At 42.4% G+C, this 17,673-nt stretch overlaps 1 protein-coding gene across 2 annotated transcripts; it reads left to right on the top strand.

Moving 5' to 3' along the window:
* Nucleotides 1-1,878: 1,878 nt before the first annotated feature.
* On the top strand, nt 1,879-12,172 carry VCAM1 (vascular cell adhesion molecule 1). 2 transcript variants are annotated; one of them, XM_083743440.1, is made up of 7 exons: nt 1,879-2,220; nt 3,728-4,003; nt 5,552-5,872; nt 7,015-7,281; nt 7,915-8,181; nt 8,474-8,797; nt 10,175-12,172. In XM_083743440.1, the coding sequence occupies exons 1-7, from the start codon at nt 2,163-2,165 to the stop codon at nt 10,333-10,335; spliced, it is 1,674 nt and encodes a 557-aa protein (XP_083599566.1). In that variant the 5' UTR covers nt 1,879-2,162; the 3' UTR covers nt 10,336-12,172. The 2 variants fall into 2 exon arrangements, with proteins under 2 accessions (XP_083599566.1, XP_083599567.1); XM_083743441.1 differs by having other exon boundaries at nt 1,880-3,088; nt 3,186-4,003.
* The last annotated feature ends 5,501 nt before the right edge of the window (nt 12,173-17,673 follow it).

The raw sequence follows: 17,673 nt of genomic DNA, 5'->3' as shown, positions 1-17,673 counted from the left end.
AGTCAGCCAGCATAATGTTGTGTCCCACATCTTGTGCCCATTTTATCATAGCAGATTTCACCATTTCATCCTGAGTGTTCCATTTCAACAGCAAGTTATACATTCTTGACAGAATCTTAGTTTTGGGATCTAACCGTTCTGTTTCCAATTTTGATTTTTCCACCTGGAAGCCAATTTTCTTGTCCATATTGTATGTCTCCATTATTTGATAATAATGAAGCCAATCTCGCACTTTGTCTTTTAGTTTTTCAAAGCTCTGCAATTTCAGTTTATCTCCCTCTTGCTCCAAAATTTCCCAACTTAATAAAATATATATATTAAAAAACCAATTTAAAAACTGAAGCTTAAAAACAAAGGCCAGAAACATTCCATGAATGTGGCCATGAATAATTTCAATAAATATCCCCTTAAAAATATCCCACAAGGTACAAGAGTCTTGCTGAGTCCTTGCTTGCACTTGTTTGTCGTCTACTGGTTCCCCAATTATATTTTATTAAGGGCCTTTGTTTTTAAGCTTCAGTTTTTAAATTGGTTTTTTTAAAATTGTATTTTGTCATGTAGGGTGCCTCATCAGGGCTAAGTCCTAAAAGTAATTAAATAAAGGAGTGACGAGGGGAGGAACACAAGGGTGGGGAACCTCAGGGCTAGGGACCAAATGTGACCCTCCAGACCTCTCTATCTGGCCCTTGGAAATCTCTCAAGCCCCACCTCGATTCCTCAGGCCACACACCTCACTGTTCCTACTTTGCCCTGTCCTTTGGTGTTTTTGCCTGGCTGCAATGTGCCCTTGAAGTCTTGCATGACCGGATGGATGAGAGAAGTCGGCGCAGAAGCTAGGCAAATGTAACAAAAGTAAAATTTGGTGCTCTGCCTCTGGCCCTGCCCAGCTCTGAAATGTGGCCCCTGGGAGGTTGCTCAGAAAGGACTGTGGCCCTCAGCCTGACAAAGATTGCCCACCCCTTTGCTAATGAGTACAGGTCAGGCCCTCAGCCTGACAGATCAAGGGACCATGAGCCAGTAAAGCAAATAAAAATGGGAACCTTAATATAGGAATTGTCACAACAGCCCTGTAAGGTTGGGCAGTGTTCTCATTCCCTCTTTGCAAGGGGTTTGGGGGGGATACTAGAACCAAGCGAGAAAGAAAGAGGCTCACTTAAAGTCCTGTATATGTTGTCACTTGAAGTCATTTAGGGTCATTTAACCCTTTTTCTTCACAATTTCCCCCCGGTAGAACAAGCCCTAAAATTCCTTCCTGTAGGCAGATGAAGATGATGGATTTTTCGGAACTGGCCAACCTGACTGGAAGAGTCCGCGATCAGAAAGAGGAGTAGTATCAGGAAGAATGGATGAAATTTAAAGACTATTTAGCTAACTATATTAAGATAACTTAATTGGGAAAGCTTGCAAATAATAGGCTAAGGATTCAAATATGTAAGGATAAGGTGTAAGATGTTTAAAGTTAAATTAGAAAGAATGAAAGATGTTAAGTGAACAAGTTAATTTTTTGAGAAAATCGATTTTGGAGAACTGTTAAAATGATATATAATGAAATTCAACCAAGGGGATTTGAGGAAATCACTTAATAATGTTACCAAGATTTAAACAGGATGTATGTATGTCTGTTTGTTTGTTTTGAAATTTTGAAAGTTAATAAAAAAATTGAAAAAAATAAATAAAATTCCTTCCTATTAGATTTTCATTTTTCTCCCGCACTTAAATTTATTTTCTCTTCTTTTCTCTCTCTCCCCCCCCCCTCCCTTCTGGACAGAGAGCCTTTTGCTTTCCTTTCATGCTGTTGTCGGGGGGGGGGGGGTTGTGAGAAACGAAATATAGCTCAGGAAGCAGTAGAGGGAGAAAAGCCCAGGGAGCGACTCCAAATCCACTCCTCGCTGAGGGGGATTTCACTTTTCACTCTTGCTTTATGGGGTTTCCCGGCATGGAAATTCCAACTTTGTCTTGCCCACCTCACCCCTTCCCCACAGCCCACCCCTCCTTCACTGTATATAAAAAAAGAAAGAGATGGAGTTTCTTCACACTGCTTTCCCTCTCGGAGCAAATACTTTCAAAAGCCTTGGCTTTCATTTCTGAAGGAGCAGCATCAAGGTTTTGAGACTGGTTTCCTTTTCCCTCTCGAAATCGGTTTTAAGACAAAAGGCAGCCAAATGTCAAGAGGAACTTTGTCAGCGTTGACGGCGCTTTTACTTACGGCTGTCCTAACTTGTGAGTTGTGTGTTTTGCTTTGGTATTTTTCAGGAGGTGGGAATTCTGTGCTTTTAGATATATACTAACACTGCTATCTGTTGAGTTTTGGCTTTGCCTACCCACCCTGCCTTTCACTTCAGAAAATAAACCAGCAGCTGTAGTTTGTTTAATGTGAGGCGTGTTTTTAAAAATTGCATGCTCAGTCTAGTAGTATGAGACACTTAAACTGTTACCGTATAAATGAATGGTTTCAGGAAAATAGCATCACTTCTGCAAGGAATAAATTTTAATGATAAATCTAAATTATTTAGGTGCAGAAGAGGGTCCTTAATAAAAGGGTAGTCCTAATCCTCATTTGAGAGTAAAACCTGCAGTGGTACTTACTTCTGAGTAGGGATGGATCAGTTCATTTCGGTTATCTCTATTTATCATTTTTCCAGTTATCCACATTTTGCACTTTAGTGTAAATTTCTGTTTTAACTAGGGTAACATATGCTTTGTTGGAAGCAGTTAAGTTCTTTTCACCGATATATTAATTATTATGCACACTTTCCCACAAAATATGCAATTTTTTGTTCGGTGAACTGTATTGCAAAATTCAAGTAAGTGTGAATTTTGAAGGAGAGCTGCATGCATTTTTGTTTTGGAAAGCGTGAATTTGCTTCAGCTTTAAATGTGAACGGAACAAAATTTCTCCTCCATCCCTGCTCCTGAGAATTAGTGACTGCATGCATAAGATTGTGCTGACAGTCTGATCCTGCCTGTGTTTACTCATAAATAGCATAAATTATTTCCCCTGAATTCAGTAAGACTTACTTGAAGTAGGTAGCCATGTCTGTTAAAAATGTCTACTCAGAGGTAAGTCCTAGTGAACTGAATTAAGAATGTCTACTCAGAAGTAAGTCCTATTGAACTGAATTAAGAATGTCTACTCAGTAGTAAGTCCTATTGAATTGAATTAAGAATGTCTACTCAGAAGTAAGTCCTATTGAAAGTGGGGTTAGGATTGCAGCCTAAATCTTGCTGAGTTCAATGGGGCATATTCCCAGACAGGTAATTTTACACTGGAATTCCTGCCCAAGTACTTATGTACAGATCATGCAATTTTAGAAATGCTGTTACAGTTGTATGCAAAATCAATTTGTGTATTAAACAGGTCAAGTGAATGAATTAAACAAGGCCTTTGGGGCAATAATTCACCTGCCGTCAGCTGTTCAAATCAGTTGGTGACAGATTTTAGGTTTCCAGCAAGCATAAATTTGTATAGGTTTATAAACTGTCACAACTGTAGATTTAACCCCAGACATCTGAAACTCAGTACAGTATTTGCTTAGACAGTTGTGTGTCCTTGCTTGGCACAATGTGCCATCGAATTCAATGGGGTGTGGACTGGAGACAACTTGTTGAGAATAGACAATCTGATGGATTTAGACATTGCCTATATGGTGGGGAATGCCATTAGCGGAAAATATAAAGCCTAACTGAATTAAAGAGATTGACCCTGTTTCTTTCCCTCTTCTTTCAGCTAAAGCTTTTGAGGTGGAGGACATTGTGCCCGGCCACCAAGTTGCCGCACAGATCGGTGAAGACCTGGAGCTATGGTGCAACACAACTGGCTGTGATCGCCCCACTTTTTACTGGAGGACTCAGCTTGACTTCCCGTTAGGTGCAAATGTGAGCCAACGGGGAAGCAACTCAGTCTTAACGATGAAGGTTGGCTTTGAAAACGAGCACGAATATCTCTGCAACACTAGATGCGGGGAGGTCAGGAAACAACAGAGGGTGCAAATTGACATTTACTGTAAGTAGTATTCCTGCACAACCCTCTGAAACAATCACGTTTCAACCTACTAATAATTATAACCCTTGGCGCCGGTTTGTTTTCTCTGTTTTAGTTGCACCTTACTTTTTCCACTGTATAGATCCAGGATTTTATGTGTTCATTGTTCCACGTGTGTCTCATTTGATCTGTGCTCATTTCTGAATTTGTTTGTTTTGCTCAAGACAGCCCAGATTACAGAGAGAGGTTGCATACCAGTTTATACAGTGTGAATAAATTGAGTACCGTATTTTTCGCTCTATAACACGCACCCGACCATAACATGCACGTAGTTTTTAGAGGAGGAAAATCCGTAGGCATGCCACCCGTAGGCATTCCCTCCATAACACGCATAGACATTTCCCCTTACTTTCTAGGAGGAAAAAAGTGAGTGTTATGGTGCAAAAAATACGGTAGCATTCTCCTGGGGCAAGGGGCCTGCACCCCCTCCTCAAAAAAGTTCAGTTAAGCAATTTTGGACCCACCGCTGTATATGAAGTCGCTCTTAGAAGCATGAAGTGTCTTTTATTAGTTTTGGCTGATCTACGACCTGCAGCCCTATCTGGACACAAAGAGCCTTGCTACCATTATAGCTGAGCTGGTTAGAGTGTGGTGCTGATAACGGCAAGGTTACAGGTTCAAACCCCATATGGGACAGCTGCATGTTCCTGCATTGCAGGGGGTTGGACTAGATGATGCTCAGGATCCCTTCTACAGTTCTATAATCCTTGCTCTAATAACCTCCCACTTCCAACACTGCAGTGATTTATATGTGAGGTTGCCCATTAGATGGCCCTGAGTTCTAGTATTGTGTGAGAGGAAGAAAAAGCTTCCCATTACCTGCTTTAACATACTGAATAGGTTGTGTTGAACAAAATCTCCATGGAAATCCACCTGCTTAAGCCTCGCTGAAGTGAGCAGGAGGTGAACAGAGCACAGTCAAGCTCTTGAAGGGTTTACAATTGAATATTGTCAGTGAGGGGGGACGATTCCCCAGTACAATGGTACCTTGGTACTCAAATGGCTTGGCTCCTGAACATCTCAGCTCCCGAAGGCCAAAAACTGAAGACGTAAGTGTTCCAGTTTGCGAACTTTTTCGGAAGCCGAACGTCCTGCAGCCAATCAGAAGCCACCCCTTTGTTTTCGAATGGTTTCAGGTGTTGAACAGACTCCCGGAACAGATTAAGTTCAAGAACCAAGGTCCCACTGTACAGATGGAGCCATTATAATTTAAAACACATGGTAGAAATTTTCCGTGTTGCTTTCTAAATACACGGAAGCAAGTGGGTCCTTCATATTTAGATGCAGCTGAATGAGTACTTGTTCAACAAACATGCAGAATTTGGAAAGTTCTTTGGGTCAGGGAAGAATTCGCATATGAAAAACCCCTCACTGCTGCTTCAGTTTTCCTTCAGCCGTGATAGGTCTTGAGAAGCAGAAACCTGAATCTAGGGTGTGTGCACAACATGCAGACATTCCACTTTGAGTCTCTCTTGAGTAACCTTTTCTCCTTCTGTGTCCTCTTTCTAGCATTCCCCAGTGATCCAGTTATAGAGATCAGCCAGCCGCTTATTCTGGGGGAACCAGCCACTATCACCTGCCGTGTTCCTAAAGTGTATCCCGCTGACCGGCTGGAGATCTACTTGGAGATCGAAGGGGAGGTTCGTCGGATGACAGAGTTTTCCCGAGAACCCCTTATCAAATCTGTCGAGACGAAAAGTGCGAGCATGACGTTTACTCCCAGTGAAGAAGATAATGGGAAAGAAATCACATGCAGAGCCGAACTGCCAATTGATGAGATGGAGTTTGAGCCCAAGGCGAGGAAAACAACACAAATACTGCATGTTAACTGTAAGTAAATTGAGACAATTGGTATTCAGGGATACATTATATATACAGGAGAGAATCAAGACCTAGTGTGCAGCACTGATTAATTATCCCATTATCATCATCACCATCATCAGTGTGGATGTGACTTAGTTTTCATTTTTACACACTGTAAAGGTAAAGGTACCCCTGACCATTAGGTCCAGTCACAGATGACTCTGGGGTTGCACACTCATCTCGCTCTATAGACTGAGGGAGCCGGCGTTTGTCTGCAGACAGCTTTCGGGTTATGTGGCCAGCATGACTAAGCCGCTTCTGGCAAACCAGAGCAGAGCACGGAAACGCCGTTTACCTTCCCGCCAGAGTGGTACCTATTTATCTACTTGCACTTTGACGTGCTTTCGAACTGCTAGGTGGGCAGGAGCAGGGACCGAGCAATGGGAGCTCACCCCATTGCGGGGATTCAAACCGCCAACCTTCTGATCGGCAAGCCCTAGGGTTATAAACACTTCGGGTTACAGACTCCGCTAACCCAGAAGTAGTTAAGAATTTTACCTCAGGATGAGAACGGAAATCGTGTGTCAGCAGCAGAGCAACAGAGGGAGGCCCCATTAGCTAAAGTGGTAACTCAGGTTAAGAATGGTTTCAGGTTAAGAACAGACCTCCAGAACGAATGAAGTTCGTAAGCAGAGGTATGACTGTAATAATAAATCTATCCCATTTTGGCTCTTGATTTGGCCATTGTTTAATGTAAACCACTTGCTGGTTTTTACTACAATTAAGCGATGAGTACATCTTGATAAGTAAAGAAAATAATAAACCATATGGAAGCAATAATACATACGGATCAATTTGTTTTGAGAGACACTAATGCTTTGTGACATACGAAATAGATCTTTTGGCACTGGCTGCAAAAGGAAAATTAAAACTGGAAAGAGTTAGATGATATTGCTATGATCTATTTTGGAGATGCAGATGTTTAATCTGAGTTTTCTTTCCTTTATATTATTGGTGTTGGTTGTATTGTTGCTATGTTTGTATTTTGTACACTATAATGTGATGGTCAGAGCTTTTGGCTAGCACAATGAACTTACTGAACTGAATGAAAACATTTAACAGCATACACTAATGACAAGTTTGCAACATGGTTGTTTCTCCTTTCGTAGATGCCCCCAGACTTCCAGACTTCTCCATCCTTCCTGCTGGGTCAGTTAAGGAAGGAGAAAGTGTTACTTTGCAGTGCTTTGCAAAGGGCAACCCTGCTGCCAAGGTCACCATAAGGAGGAAATCAGCCAATGAAGAAGCAGTCCTTGATAGCAAGGATGGAGTCGTCCACATCCCTAGAGCGACTCCTGATGATGCAGGAGACTACGAGTGTGAAGCAGAGAATGAGTTTGGGAAAGCCAAAAGGGCAGAAACACTAAGTGTGGAATGTAAGTTTGAATAAATAAGCAATACTTAGCATCTATTTTATTTATTTGTTATTTACTCAATGAATTTATATGCTGCCTTTCTGCTCAGGAACCCAAACTGAGTTTTAGAGCTCTCCAGTTTTGCAATTCGCCCATTGACTCCCTGGCAGATAAAAATAAAATCACAAACGAACACAAACAGCCCTCTCCCCAAGTCCTCTCTTCCTTCTTACAGGGCAGATGGTGTCTGTTGGCCCTGGAAGAGGGTGGACTTTGTATCTCTGCCTGCCCTGCTCTCTGCCTTCTCACAGGGCAGAATGGTGTCAGTATTACATTTCCGAGTGCCCTTGCCCTGTAAGACAGGTCAAGACTGACCAAGCGCCCCTCTTCTTGCCTTCAGATGTGTTTAGCAGAAGACCTTCGTGTTCTGGAAAGCACTGATATTAGCATAAGCTCTTCATGAAAGCTTTTGCTTTGAAGAGTGTGGTATAAATAACTGAAATAGATAAATGAAAAAACAAATCTCCATATTCCAGCTGTGGGGCTAAGGTTGTGAGGTTTGTCTTAAGACCACCCAGGGTATCTGCAGAACACATCTCGCATCTTTAGTCAAGGCTTGGATAAAATGCATCTCTTTGGCATTTTGTTTTCTAGATGGACCAAGGAATACAAGGATTGTCGCTGTGCCTTCTAACACAGTGAAGGAAGGAGACACCGTAACTCTGACTTGTTCCACCTATGGGAGTCCCACCCCAAAGATTTTCTGGAAAAAGCAGCTTTTGGGCGGAGGCTCTCGGCTCGTTTTGGAAGGTGCTACTTTAACCATAAAAGCCGTACAGGCAGAAGCTATGGGACTTTATGAGTGTGAAGCAGCTAACGTGGCTGGGAAAGAAAGCAGAACTGTGGAAATAATTGTTCAAGGTAAATAAAGGTTTACAGCCAAACAAGTTCAGCTTTGATTTCTAGGGCCAGATAGTGTGCTCTTCGCTTTTGGTTAAGGGCAGAGGTGAAATTAACTTGCCCGCTAAATCCTTCTCTTCAGTTTTTAGTGCTGGAATACTCCCCAGCTCTGAATGCTCAAATGTTTGCCAAATATTTGAAAAGTTGAGATATGTATGTGATTCTTGATTTGACAGTATTTGCACAGTGTAACTCAACCTTTTTATCTGGATTGATTCTGAATGCCACTAAATATATCCCCCTTTTTCTCCAGTCTTGTCACCCTCTACTCCAGAAATGTCACATTCTACTCCAGAATTGTCACCAACTGCTTCAGAATTGTCACCCTCCACTCCAGCATTAACAGATCAAACTGAAACTGTTACTGAGGTGGAAGATTTCGCCATTAAGAGCACAACCTATAATACTCAACATCAAGTGACTGACAGCAAAGAGGACGATCCGGAAAAGGAAACTTCCCTCACCACAAATGGAAGAATCTTTACAACGTATACAGCATCCAGAAACAATACGATCACGTACGCAGTGAAAGTTGATGATGTTGGAAACAGTACAGAAGAGGACAAAATAGTCAAAGGTAAGTAATTCACTGCCCCTCCCCAACTATTGTATCCTCACACCAGAGATATGGCAATCATGGGAATTGTAGTCAATCAATACCTGAGTTAGCCAGAGAGCTAACTACAGTCATACCTCGGGTTGAAGTAGCTGCGGGATGAATATTTTTGGGTTGCGCTCCATGGTGACCCAGAAGTAACGGAGCGTGTTACTTCTGGGTTTCACCGCTTGCGCATGCGCAGACGCTCAAAATGACGTCACACGCATGCGCGGAAGCGGCGAAACGTGATCCGCACATGTGCAAGTTGCGTGTTACGTTCGCTTCAGGATGTGAATGGGGCTCCGGAACGGATCCCGTTCGCATCCAAAAGTACCACTGTACTTAGTTGCAGTATAAGCTCTAGGTGGTTTACAAGAAATATTAGGATCCTCAATAAAAATAGATTAAAACTAATAATAAAAATAAAAATAAAGCGTGATACCCGAACAACATCCAAGTGTCGGGATGTGCTTGTCTGAACAAAAAATGTTTTGAAGACATGCCGAAAAGAGTACAGCAAAATTGACAAAGAAGTTAAACCATGGGAAATAATTTAAGGGAGGAAAAACAGAAATACCATGTCTTCGGCAACAGTTTGGGTGTTTTATTATGTCTCTTTACTCAAGAAGATCTAGCAGTGGAAGAAACTGTCCATTTTGGTTCTCTCCGTTTCTCCAGTTTTCAGTCTTAAATTCAGTTCTCCACATTTTGCAGCAATTTGTGTGTTTGTGTTTTTTAAAAGAAATCCACAAGAAAATTCATCACCATTTTTGCATGAATTTCTCTTAGCAAACACTTTTTTGCTTGCACTTTTAATGTGCACATTTTTGCAAGCAATTTGCATTTTTGTATGTTATTTTTACTAATACCTTCATTTCTATGCACACGTTTGACCTAGCCTATCCATTTTTGTCAATATTATTTACATCACAATATTCGGATAGGTGTGGATTTTGAAGGATTCATATTGAACATATTGTTTCAGAAAGTGCAAATTTTGTGGATTTGACTTATAAAGGTGTACCAAATTGAATTTTTCCTCCATCCCTAACAATGATGCAAACAATTGAGTTGGAGGAGGGAGCAAGAGTGATGTTAAATTCAGAAGGGAAGGGAATTATTTTGTTAGGACAGAGCTAACCAACATGGAACACTTTGCATGATGTTGGACTACAACTCCCATCAGCCAAAGCAAGCGTGACTAAAGGTCAGGGATGATGGGAGTTGTAGTCCAACATCATCTGTAGGGCAGTACATTGGCTATTCTGTGTGAAGATGTATTGTCTTTAAGGTAGCACTACTGATATAATAACTCAACTTCACTCAACTTCTTTATCTTCCCCCCAATTTCTGCAGAGAGAATAGAAGAGCCAGATTACGTGACTCCTGTGATCATTGCTGTTTCTTCATTAGCAACGGCGGCTGGGCCCATGGCAGCCCTATTGATTTACATTTTTCGAAAGGCGAAAATCAACAGATCCTACAGCCTGGTGAACTCCCTGAAACCAAAAGTATAAACAGAGCAAGAGCAACCACATGTTTTCTGCAAGATTAACAGGCGGATAATGTCGTGCATTGCTTTGATGAACTTCCTCATCATAACTCAATGTGATAAACCAAAAATACGCACTTTCGTGAGAATCACCGTGGTGTAGTTGTTAAGTGTGTTGGGCTAGGACTGGGGAGACCCAGGTTTGTCCCTACGCAGCCGTTAATCTCGCTGGGCTCCCTGGGGTCAGTCATTCTCTCAAGCTAACCTACCTCAGAGGGTTGTTGTAGTGAGAAAATGGGGATAGGGCTATGGGTGCTGTCCTGAGATTCTCAGTGGAAGGACAAGGTAACTGAAGAAGTGTGCATGCACACGAAAGCTTATACCAAGAACAAACTTAGTCGGTCTCTAAGGTGCCACCGGACAATTATTATTATTTTTAATATATATTTTGACTGTGTCAGACCAACACGGCTACCTACCTGAAGGTTTTAAAATGTGATATATACAGCTTCACATCTTTTGGTAGCTAAGTTAAGGGATCTGTGGACAATGGCAGACTGTGGGGTTTCAAATTTCAGCACCATAATTTCATTCTACACCATAGTTGTGGTGCCCCCAAAGCTCTGCACCCAGTGGAACTGAACCACTCAGGCACCCCTAAATCCACCTCTGTCTGTGGGGCAGATGTTACCTATTAATAAAAGGTCAATCACTTGCTTTCGAACTGCCTTCACAGAAGGAAATCCTGGAAGCATTAGACCATCCTTAGAAATAGCGTATATTTTATAAAGTCACAGATCTGAGGGGGAAATGCCCAAACTTGCTATGCCCCTATTAGTTCTGTGCTCGAGCATTTCCTTCCACATATAGCGGAATATTTGCTGGATGGTTCAGAAAGCAACATTGGTGAGTTTGTATTATTACAGAGTGTGGGGTTCCCCGCCCCTCTAATCCAACTGAAGTTAGGGATTTTAAAGACCCACTGATTTCAGTGGAAGTTATTTTAAAAGACACGCTTAATCTTTCCATTGAAATCAACTCTACTTCTTACAGTTGGGCAGATCCACACCACACATTTGAACTAACGTGACATCGTGTCTGTATACATACCCAATCCTTTCTGTCATTTTCAGCAATGCAATCTGGTAGTTTCATGAACCTACAGCAGTGTAAAGTGAAGTTCTATGAGAAAGACTAGGTGGAACTCTTAACATGTTCCTCAGCACCCCTGCCAGACTACAGTTCCCAGGAATCTGGAGGGGGGTGGGCTGCAACAGTTAAGCTTGTTTAAAACTGTCACAACATTGTAGTGTGTAGGCAATGTTCTGTGATATCATTCTCTATGACTGAATAAAACTAAGGCTGCGATCCTATGCACACTTCATAGGGCATATTTATCTGAATAAATATGCTTATGATCACATGGCAGAACGTCCTCCACTCATATTAAGTGGAGTTCAAAACTTGTGTTGTCTCCCTAAATTATAACCACAAAACAACAAAACTGACTTTTAATGTCTACTTTGAAGAACGCTCTCAACTGTAATTTTACAAAAATTAGCTTGTACAATAACGCTCATGAAATTCATTTCCAGTGGAGTGATATGTCCTTCTGAAAAGATTTTCAGCACCCTCACCTGAAATTTCATGTTCTTGGTACTTTTACGTCTTGCACAGCATTATTTAAATCTGTTTGTAGTAACAAAGTCTTTTTATCCTGTGAATAGAATATTCGTGTTTACATTACCTCCGCTCCCATTTGTAAAATGTTGTTCTGCTAAACAGCAACGTAGCCGAAGTTCTGTAGCTAGTTGATGTGTTATTATTACCTTTGTAAATAAATGTCCTTTTCCTTGCTTTGTGAGGGTTGCTGTTTTCTTTTTGCCCTTGCGAGATTTCGTAGAATTGTTTAGTTGTTTGCTGTGAACCGGAGACAGGGAACCTGTAGTCTTCCAGATATTGTTGGACTCCAATTCCCATCAGCCCCAGCAAGCATGGCCAATGCCCAGGGAGGATGGAAGTTGTAGTTCAGTAACATCTGTGGAGCCCAAGGTGCCCCAGCTCTGCTGTAAACCTTGGTTTGCTTAACTACACCTGCCTTCAGCACTGCAGCTCCCTCAGTCAATGGAAATTAGCTAGTAGGACTAGGAACTAATGGATGTTGATGTTGCCCCACAAGGTGTCTGTCTACTTTAGCAGCGGCAGTTGTGCTAATGTAATTGACAGTATGAGCCTAGGGTGTGAAGGACGGACTGTCTGAAAAGAACATCGGAGGGTGGTGGATGAGAAATTTCACAGCAGGCCTTTCAGACCCCCAACATGTAACCAATAGTCACCAAGGCGTCTGCAGGATTTTTTCCAGGTTGAGGGCAAAATACATACCGTACATACAAAACTAGTGGTTGAGAACAGACTACCATTTCTGGTAAATTCCAAGCTAGGTAGACCTGGCCTCTGAGAAACTTCTATACCATCTCTACTCTGTTGTTTCACGATGAGTAGACCTGACATGTGTGATTGTATCTTGCCAATGAAACTTTTAATCTCACTTCTGGCTCCCATCAACCCGCTCTGGCCCTTGATTAATTGCACCGCTGATGCAATCAACTTCAACTTGCATTTCCCCAAATGGCAAGAGCAGCAGGAGAAGGGATTGCTACACTGCTAAGTGGTCATAAACTCTGCATCCCACCCCACTCCCAGTAAAATGGATGTAACAATATTGGGCTACTTTGCAGAGCGGCCATAACCCACACTCTCTCGATACAACCCCCATTCCTGATTATATCCCACTTTTTCTTCCCAAGGAAATAACCAACTTGATGTCCCCATTTTCACTTTTATTTTTACAATGATGAGAGCTCTTTCTCTCTCTGCCTGGGATGTTCCTATGGCCTTTGGGGAGTGCTTCTGAATATTCTCCTATGACATATTGGCATTGGCAGGGAATTGTTTTTTAACGTTAACAAATTAAATATTAAAGTTTACAATATTTAATATATTTTGAGTAAGACCCAAGTAAGAAGACCACTTTCTGCTTTGGAGAAGAAACAGTATTTCCATATGAGCCTTTTGCTCTTATCATTTTTGGCCAGTGACTACAGGGTTGGAATGTCTTACAGCAATTGTGTGATTTTTGGGCTTATGACTGCTAGTCTCAGTACATTAGCCAGGTCAACAGCAACCATTCCGCAGATTAGGAATCCTTAATCCAACTTCCCTCTTCCCCAGTAAGCACATAACCTCTTCTAGGAAAGCTTCTCTTCTGCCAAGATTCCAGCATTGATTCTCAGCAGCTTTTGACATATCCCTTCATGCAAACATTTGATAGTTTGTTTAGAAAGAGAGGAATGCAACCACTTTTTGAAAATGGTTTGCTGTTTCTGCTCTACGGACGCCATGTCACGTACACAGAAAGAGCTGGCAAGGGCTCCTCCAGATGGGTCTAATTTTATACATTCAATTTGAAGTTAGATTGGTGTTAAATTGCCCTTATTATTTCAATCAATGCAACAAGGATCCTCACAAATGTCTTAAGGCAGTGGTGTCTTAAGGAATATGGCAGGGAAGGAAGGAACATGGAAGTTTACTGTATTTCAGCTTTTGTCCAAAGGCTACCCTAAAACCACGTGGTAGGATGCATAAGACTGACCTTTCTACTACACACTGTTTCAGACTAAAGATGTGAGTGGCGCTGTGGTCTAAACCACGGAGCCTCTTGGGCTTGCCGATCAGAAGTTCAATGGTTCGAATCCCCGCAACAGTGTGAGTTCCCGTTGTTCTGTCCCAGCTCCTGCCAACCTAGCAGTTTGAAAGCACGCCAGTGCAAGTAGATAAATAGGTACCACAGTGGCGGGAAAGTAAACGGTGTTTCTGTGCTTTGTGGTTTCCGTCCCAGTGTTCCGTTGTGGCCACATGACCCAGAAAACTGTCTGTGGACAAACACCAGCTCCCTTGGCCTGAAAGCGAGATGAGCGCCTCAACCCCAAAGTCACCTTTAACTGGACTTAACTGTCCAAGGGTCCTTTACCTTTTTACCTACCTTTTGATTCAGACTTATGGTGTGTGGCTGGGTGGGTGACTGTGTGTATTGTGCAACATGTCACTAGTGATGGATTTATAGCGGACCACCCATATGGACCATGCACACATCATTCTTTGTCTTTAAACTGGACAGCCCTTCAAAAAGATTATGGTCCTCTGTAAAGTTGGACATCTTACCATTGTTTTCTGATCTGCCTTTGCCCCCCTGCAAAGTTCCTTTGCCTTCCTGAAGGCGCTGGTCCCCCAAGTGAAGGAAACCAGAAGGTGGAAATTTGCGCAACATTTCAACACTGGGATGATGGGCTGGATTTTCTAGATAGCATGTCGAACAGAGAGAATGCAGTACAAGGAAATCTGTTCTGCATCTCTGCATGCTGTCAGTAGGAAGAGAAGCCAAGGGGGCAAAAACTGGCAGTTCTCCTATCAAGTGAAGTTCTCTACTGAATGTTTAAAATATATGATGAGAAATTGCCCAGTGGTACCATGCACTAGAAATTCATGATGCTTTTCATAATTTATAATGAAAGAGTAATTTAGAATGCTATTTAAGCCATTGCCAAGCATTTAATACCCTCCAATATTTCTCTGATGAAAATAGGGACGTTCTATTCCATAATATATAATTCTAATAATTTTATTATTTATACCCCGCCCATCTGACTGGGTTACCCCAGCTACTCTGAGCGGTTTCCAACATATATAAAAAAAAACCCATAATAAAATATTAAATGTTAAGAAACTTCCCTATATAGGACTGCCTTCAGATGTCTTCTAAAGGTTGTATAGTTACTTTTATCTCCTTGGTTCGGGGGTTACATAACTCCATACCTTCCAACATTTCTCTGATCAAAATAGGGACATCCTAAGGAAAAGCAGGTCATTCCGAGATCAAATCAGAAACTGGGACAGCTTCTGTAAATCCAGGACTGTCCCTGAAAAATAAGGACACTTGGAGGGTCTGGCATTTTATAATATTTGCATGGAAAATGCCAGCAGTTCTGAACTGCAGCAACATGAATTGTCAGGAAACACAACAGCAATTCTTTCTTTACATTATAACTGTCAGAGCTCTAGCAAGGCTCTACTTCTGTGTTTTCCTCCGCCACAAAGGCTTGGCTCTGAGCAAATCCCAGTTCCATAAGACATAAGAAGCTGCCTAATTGGTCCATCAATAAGAAGTCAACCCATTGGTCCATCTAGAGCAGAGGTCAGCAAACTTTTTCAGCAGGGAGCTGGTCCACTGTCCCTCAGACCTTGTGAGGGGCCAAATTATATTTTTTGGGGGGAAGTGAACGAATTCCTATGCCCCACAAATAACCCAGAGATGCATTTTAAAAAGAAGCACACATTCTACTCATGTAAAAACACCGGGCATGCCCCACAAATAACCCAGAGACGCATTTTAAATAAAAGGGCACATTCTACTCATGTAAAAACATCCACGGGCTGGATTTAGAAGGCGATTGGGCTGGATCCGGCCCCCGGACCTTAGTTTGCCTACCCATGATCTAGAGCACAGTTGACATCTGTACAACAACTGGCAGCAACTTACCAGGATTTAAGGTCCCCCAAGAGACGAAGGGAAAGGGACGCGGGTGGTGCTGTGGGTTAAACCACAGAGCCTAGGACTTACCGATCAGAAGGTCACCGTTCGAATCCCTGCGACGGGGTGAGCTCCTGTTGCTCGGTCCCTGCTCCTGCCAACCTAGCAGTTCAAAAGCACGTCAAAGTGCAAGTAGATAACTAGGTACCACTCTGGCGGGGAGGGAAACGGTGTTTCCGTGTGCTTCTCTGGTTTGACAGGAGCGGCTTAGTCATGCTGGCCACATGACCCAGAAGCTGTACGCCAGCTCCCTCGGCCAATAAAGCGAGATGAGCGCCACAACCCCAGAGTCAGTCACAACTGGACCTAATGGTCAGGGGTCCCTTTACCTTTACCTAAGAGACAAAGGGTGGTTTACAATACGAAAACACAAAAATACATACCGTAGCAACAAACGAAAACAATAACCCCCTCCACAGCATTATTATCCCCAGGTGAAGGCCTTTACAGATGTTTAGATTATCACTAACTTGAAATTACAGCCCAGAAGCCTTCACCTGCCTCAGCTGCAACAAAACATGTCTCTCCCTTATCAGTCTCTACAGCCACAGAAGGCGCTGCAACCTTCCAATGGTTTGACTTCACACCCAAAGGCACACTCCTCTATTGTCTCCTGAGATAGATGGACGCCAATACATTTGGAATTACAGGGCAATATTAGTTATGATCACTTTGAGTTCAACCTATGAAGCTTTCTTTAGGTATCCTTTTCCCCATTCTCATAAGGCCACTTGCTGTAATTGGTTGATCATCATATCTTCTTGTATGTGTGAGTTCCATGCATGCCAAAAGATTCCCATAGGTTGAACTCCTTCTCCTCTTCTCCTTCCTGGATACAAGGAGTTCTGGGGAACACTGCTACATTACCTGCAATGGGAAACCCCTCTTGTAGGGTGTGAATGGGTTGATTAACTAGTCCTGAGTTGATTAACTAGTACTGGGCGATGGCCAGTTTTAATTGGCGAAATAATATTAAAGGCACACTTTTGTTTGTTTTAGGGTATTTTGGTTCCAGTGTGCATGCAAAGGAAACCGAAGAGGAACATACAAAAACTGGCTTTTTCTTCTTCACAAAACGATTGTTCACTCTTGTTTAGTAAAGGTAAAGGGACCCCTGACCATTAGGTCCAGTCGTGACCGATTCTGGGGTTGTGGCGCTCATCTCGCTTTATTGGCCAAGGGAGCTGGCGTACATGTGGCCAGCATGACTAAGCCACTTCAGGCAAACCAGAGCAGTGCACGGAAACGCCGTTTACCTTCCCTTCTGGAGCGGTACCTATTTATCTACTTGCACTTTGACGTGCTTTCGAACTGCTAGGTTGGCAGGAGCAGGGACTGAGCAACAGGAGCTCACCCCGTCACGGGGATTCGAACCGCCGACCTTCTGATCGGCAAGTCCTAGGCTCTGTGGTTTAACCCATAGTGCCACCCGCATCCCTCACTCTTGTTTAGAAAGCAGTAAATTTCCTTTAGCATCTCAAAATGGCACCTACTCTATATCTGAAGCTTGGATAATGTGCATGTTATCTAAATGAAATGGATTTGCTTGTAGATGATAAAAGGAATGGAAAATCTTTTATCATCTGTAGTCAGACCAACATTTTAATTTTATTTCAACATGTTTTGGAAGTTGGATTGTGTAGCAAACAGTTCAAAGATGAGGAAGTCCTCAAGAAAACTATACTAATCGCAGTACATTTTGACTTATTGACAGCA

Source organism: Podarcis gaigeae, assembly GCF_964106915.1.
Source record: "Podarcis gaigeae genome assembly, chromosome: 6".
NCBI classification, from domain to species: domain Eukaryota; kingdom Metazoa; phylum Chordata; class Lepidosauria; order Squamata; family Lacertidae; genus Podarcis; species Podarcis gaigeae.
This window is presented reverse-complemented; position numbering and strand designations above follow the sequence as displayed.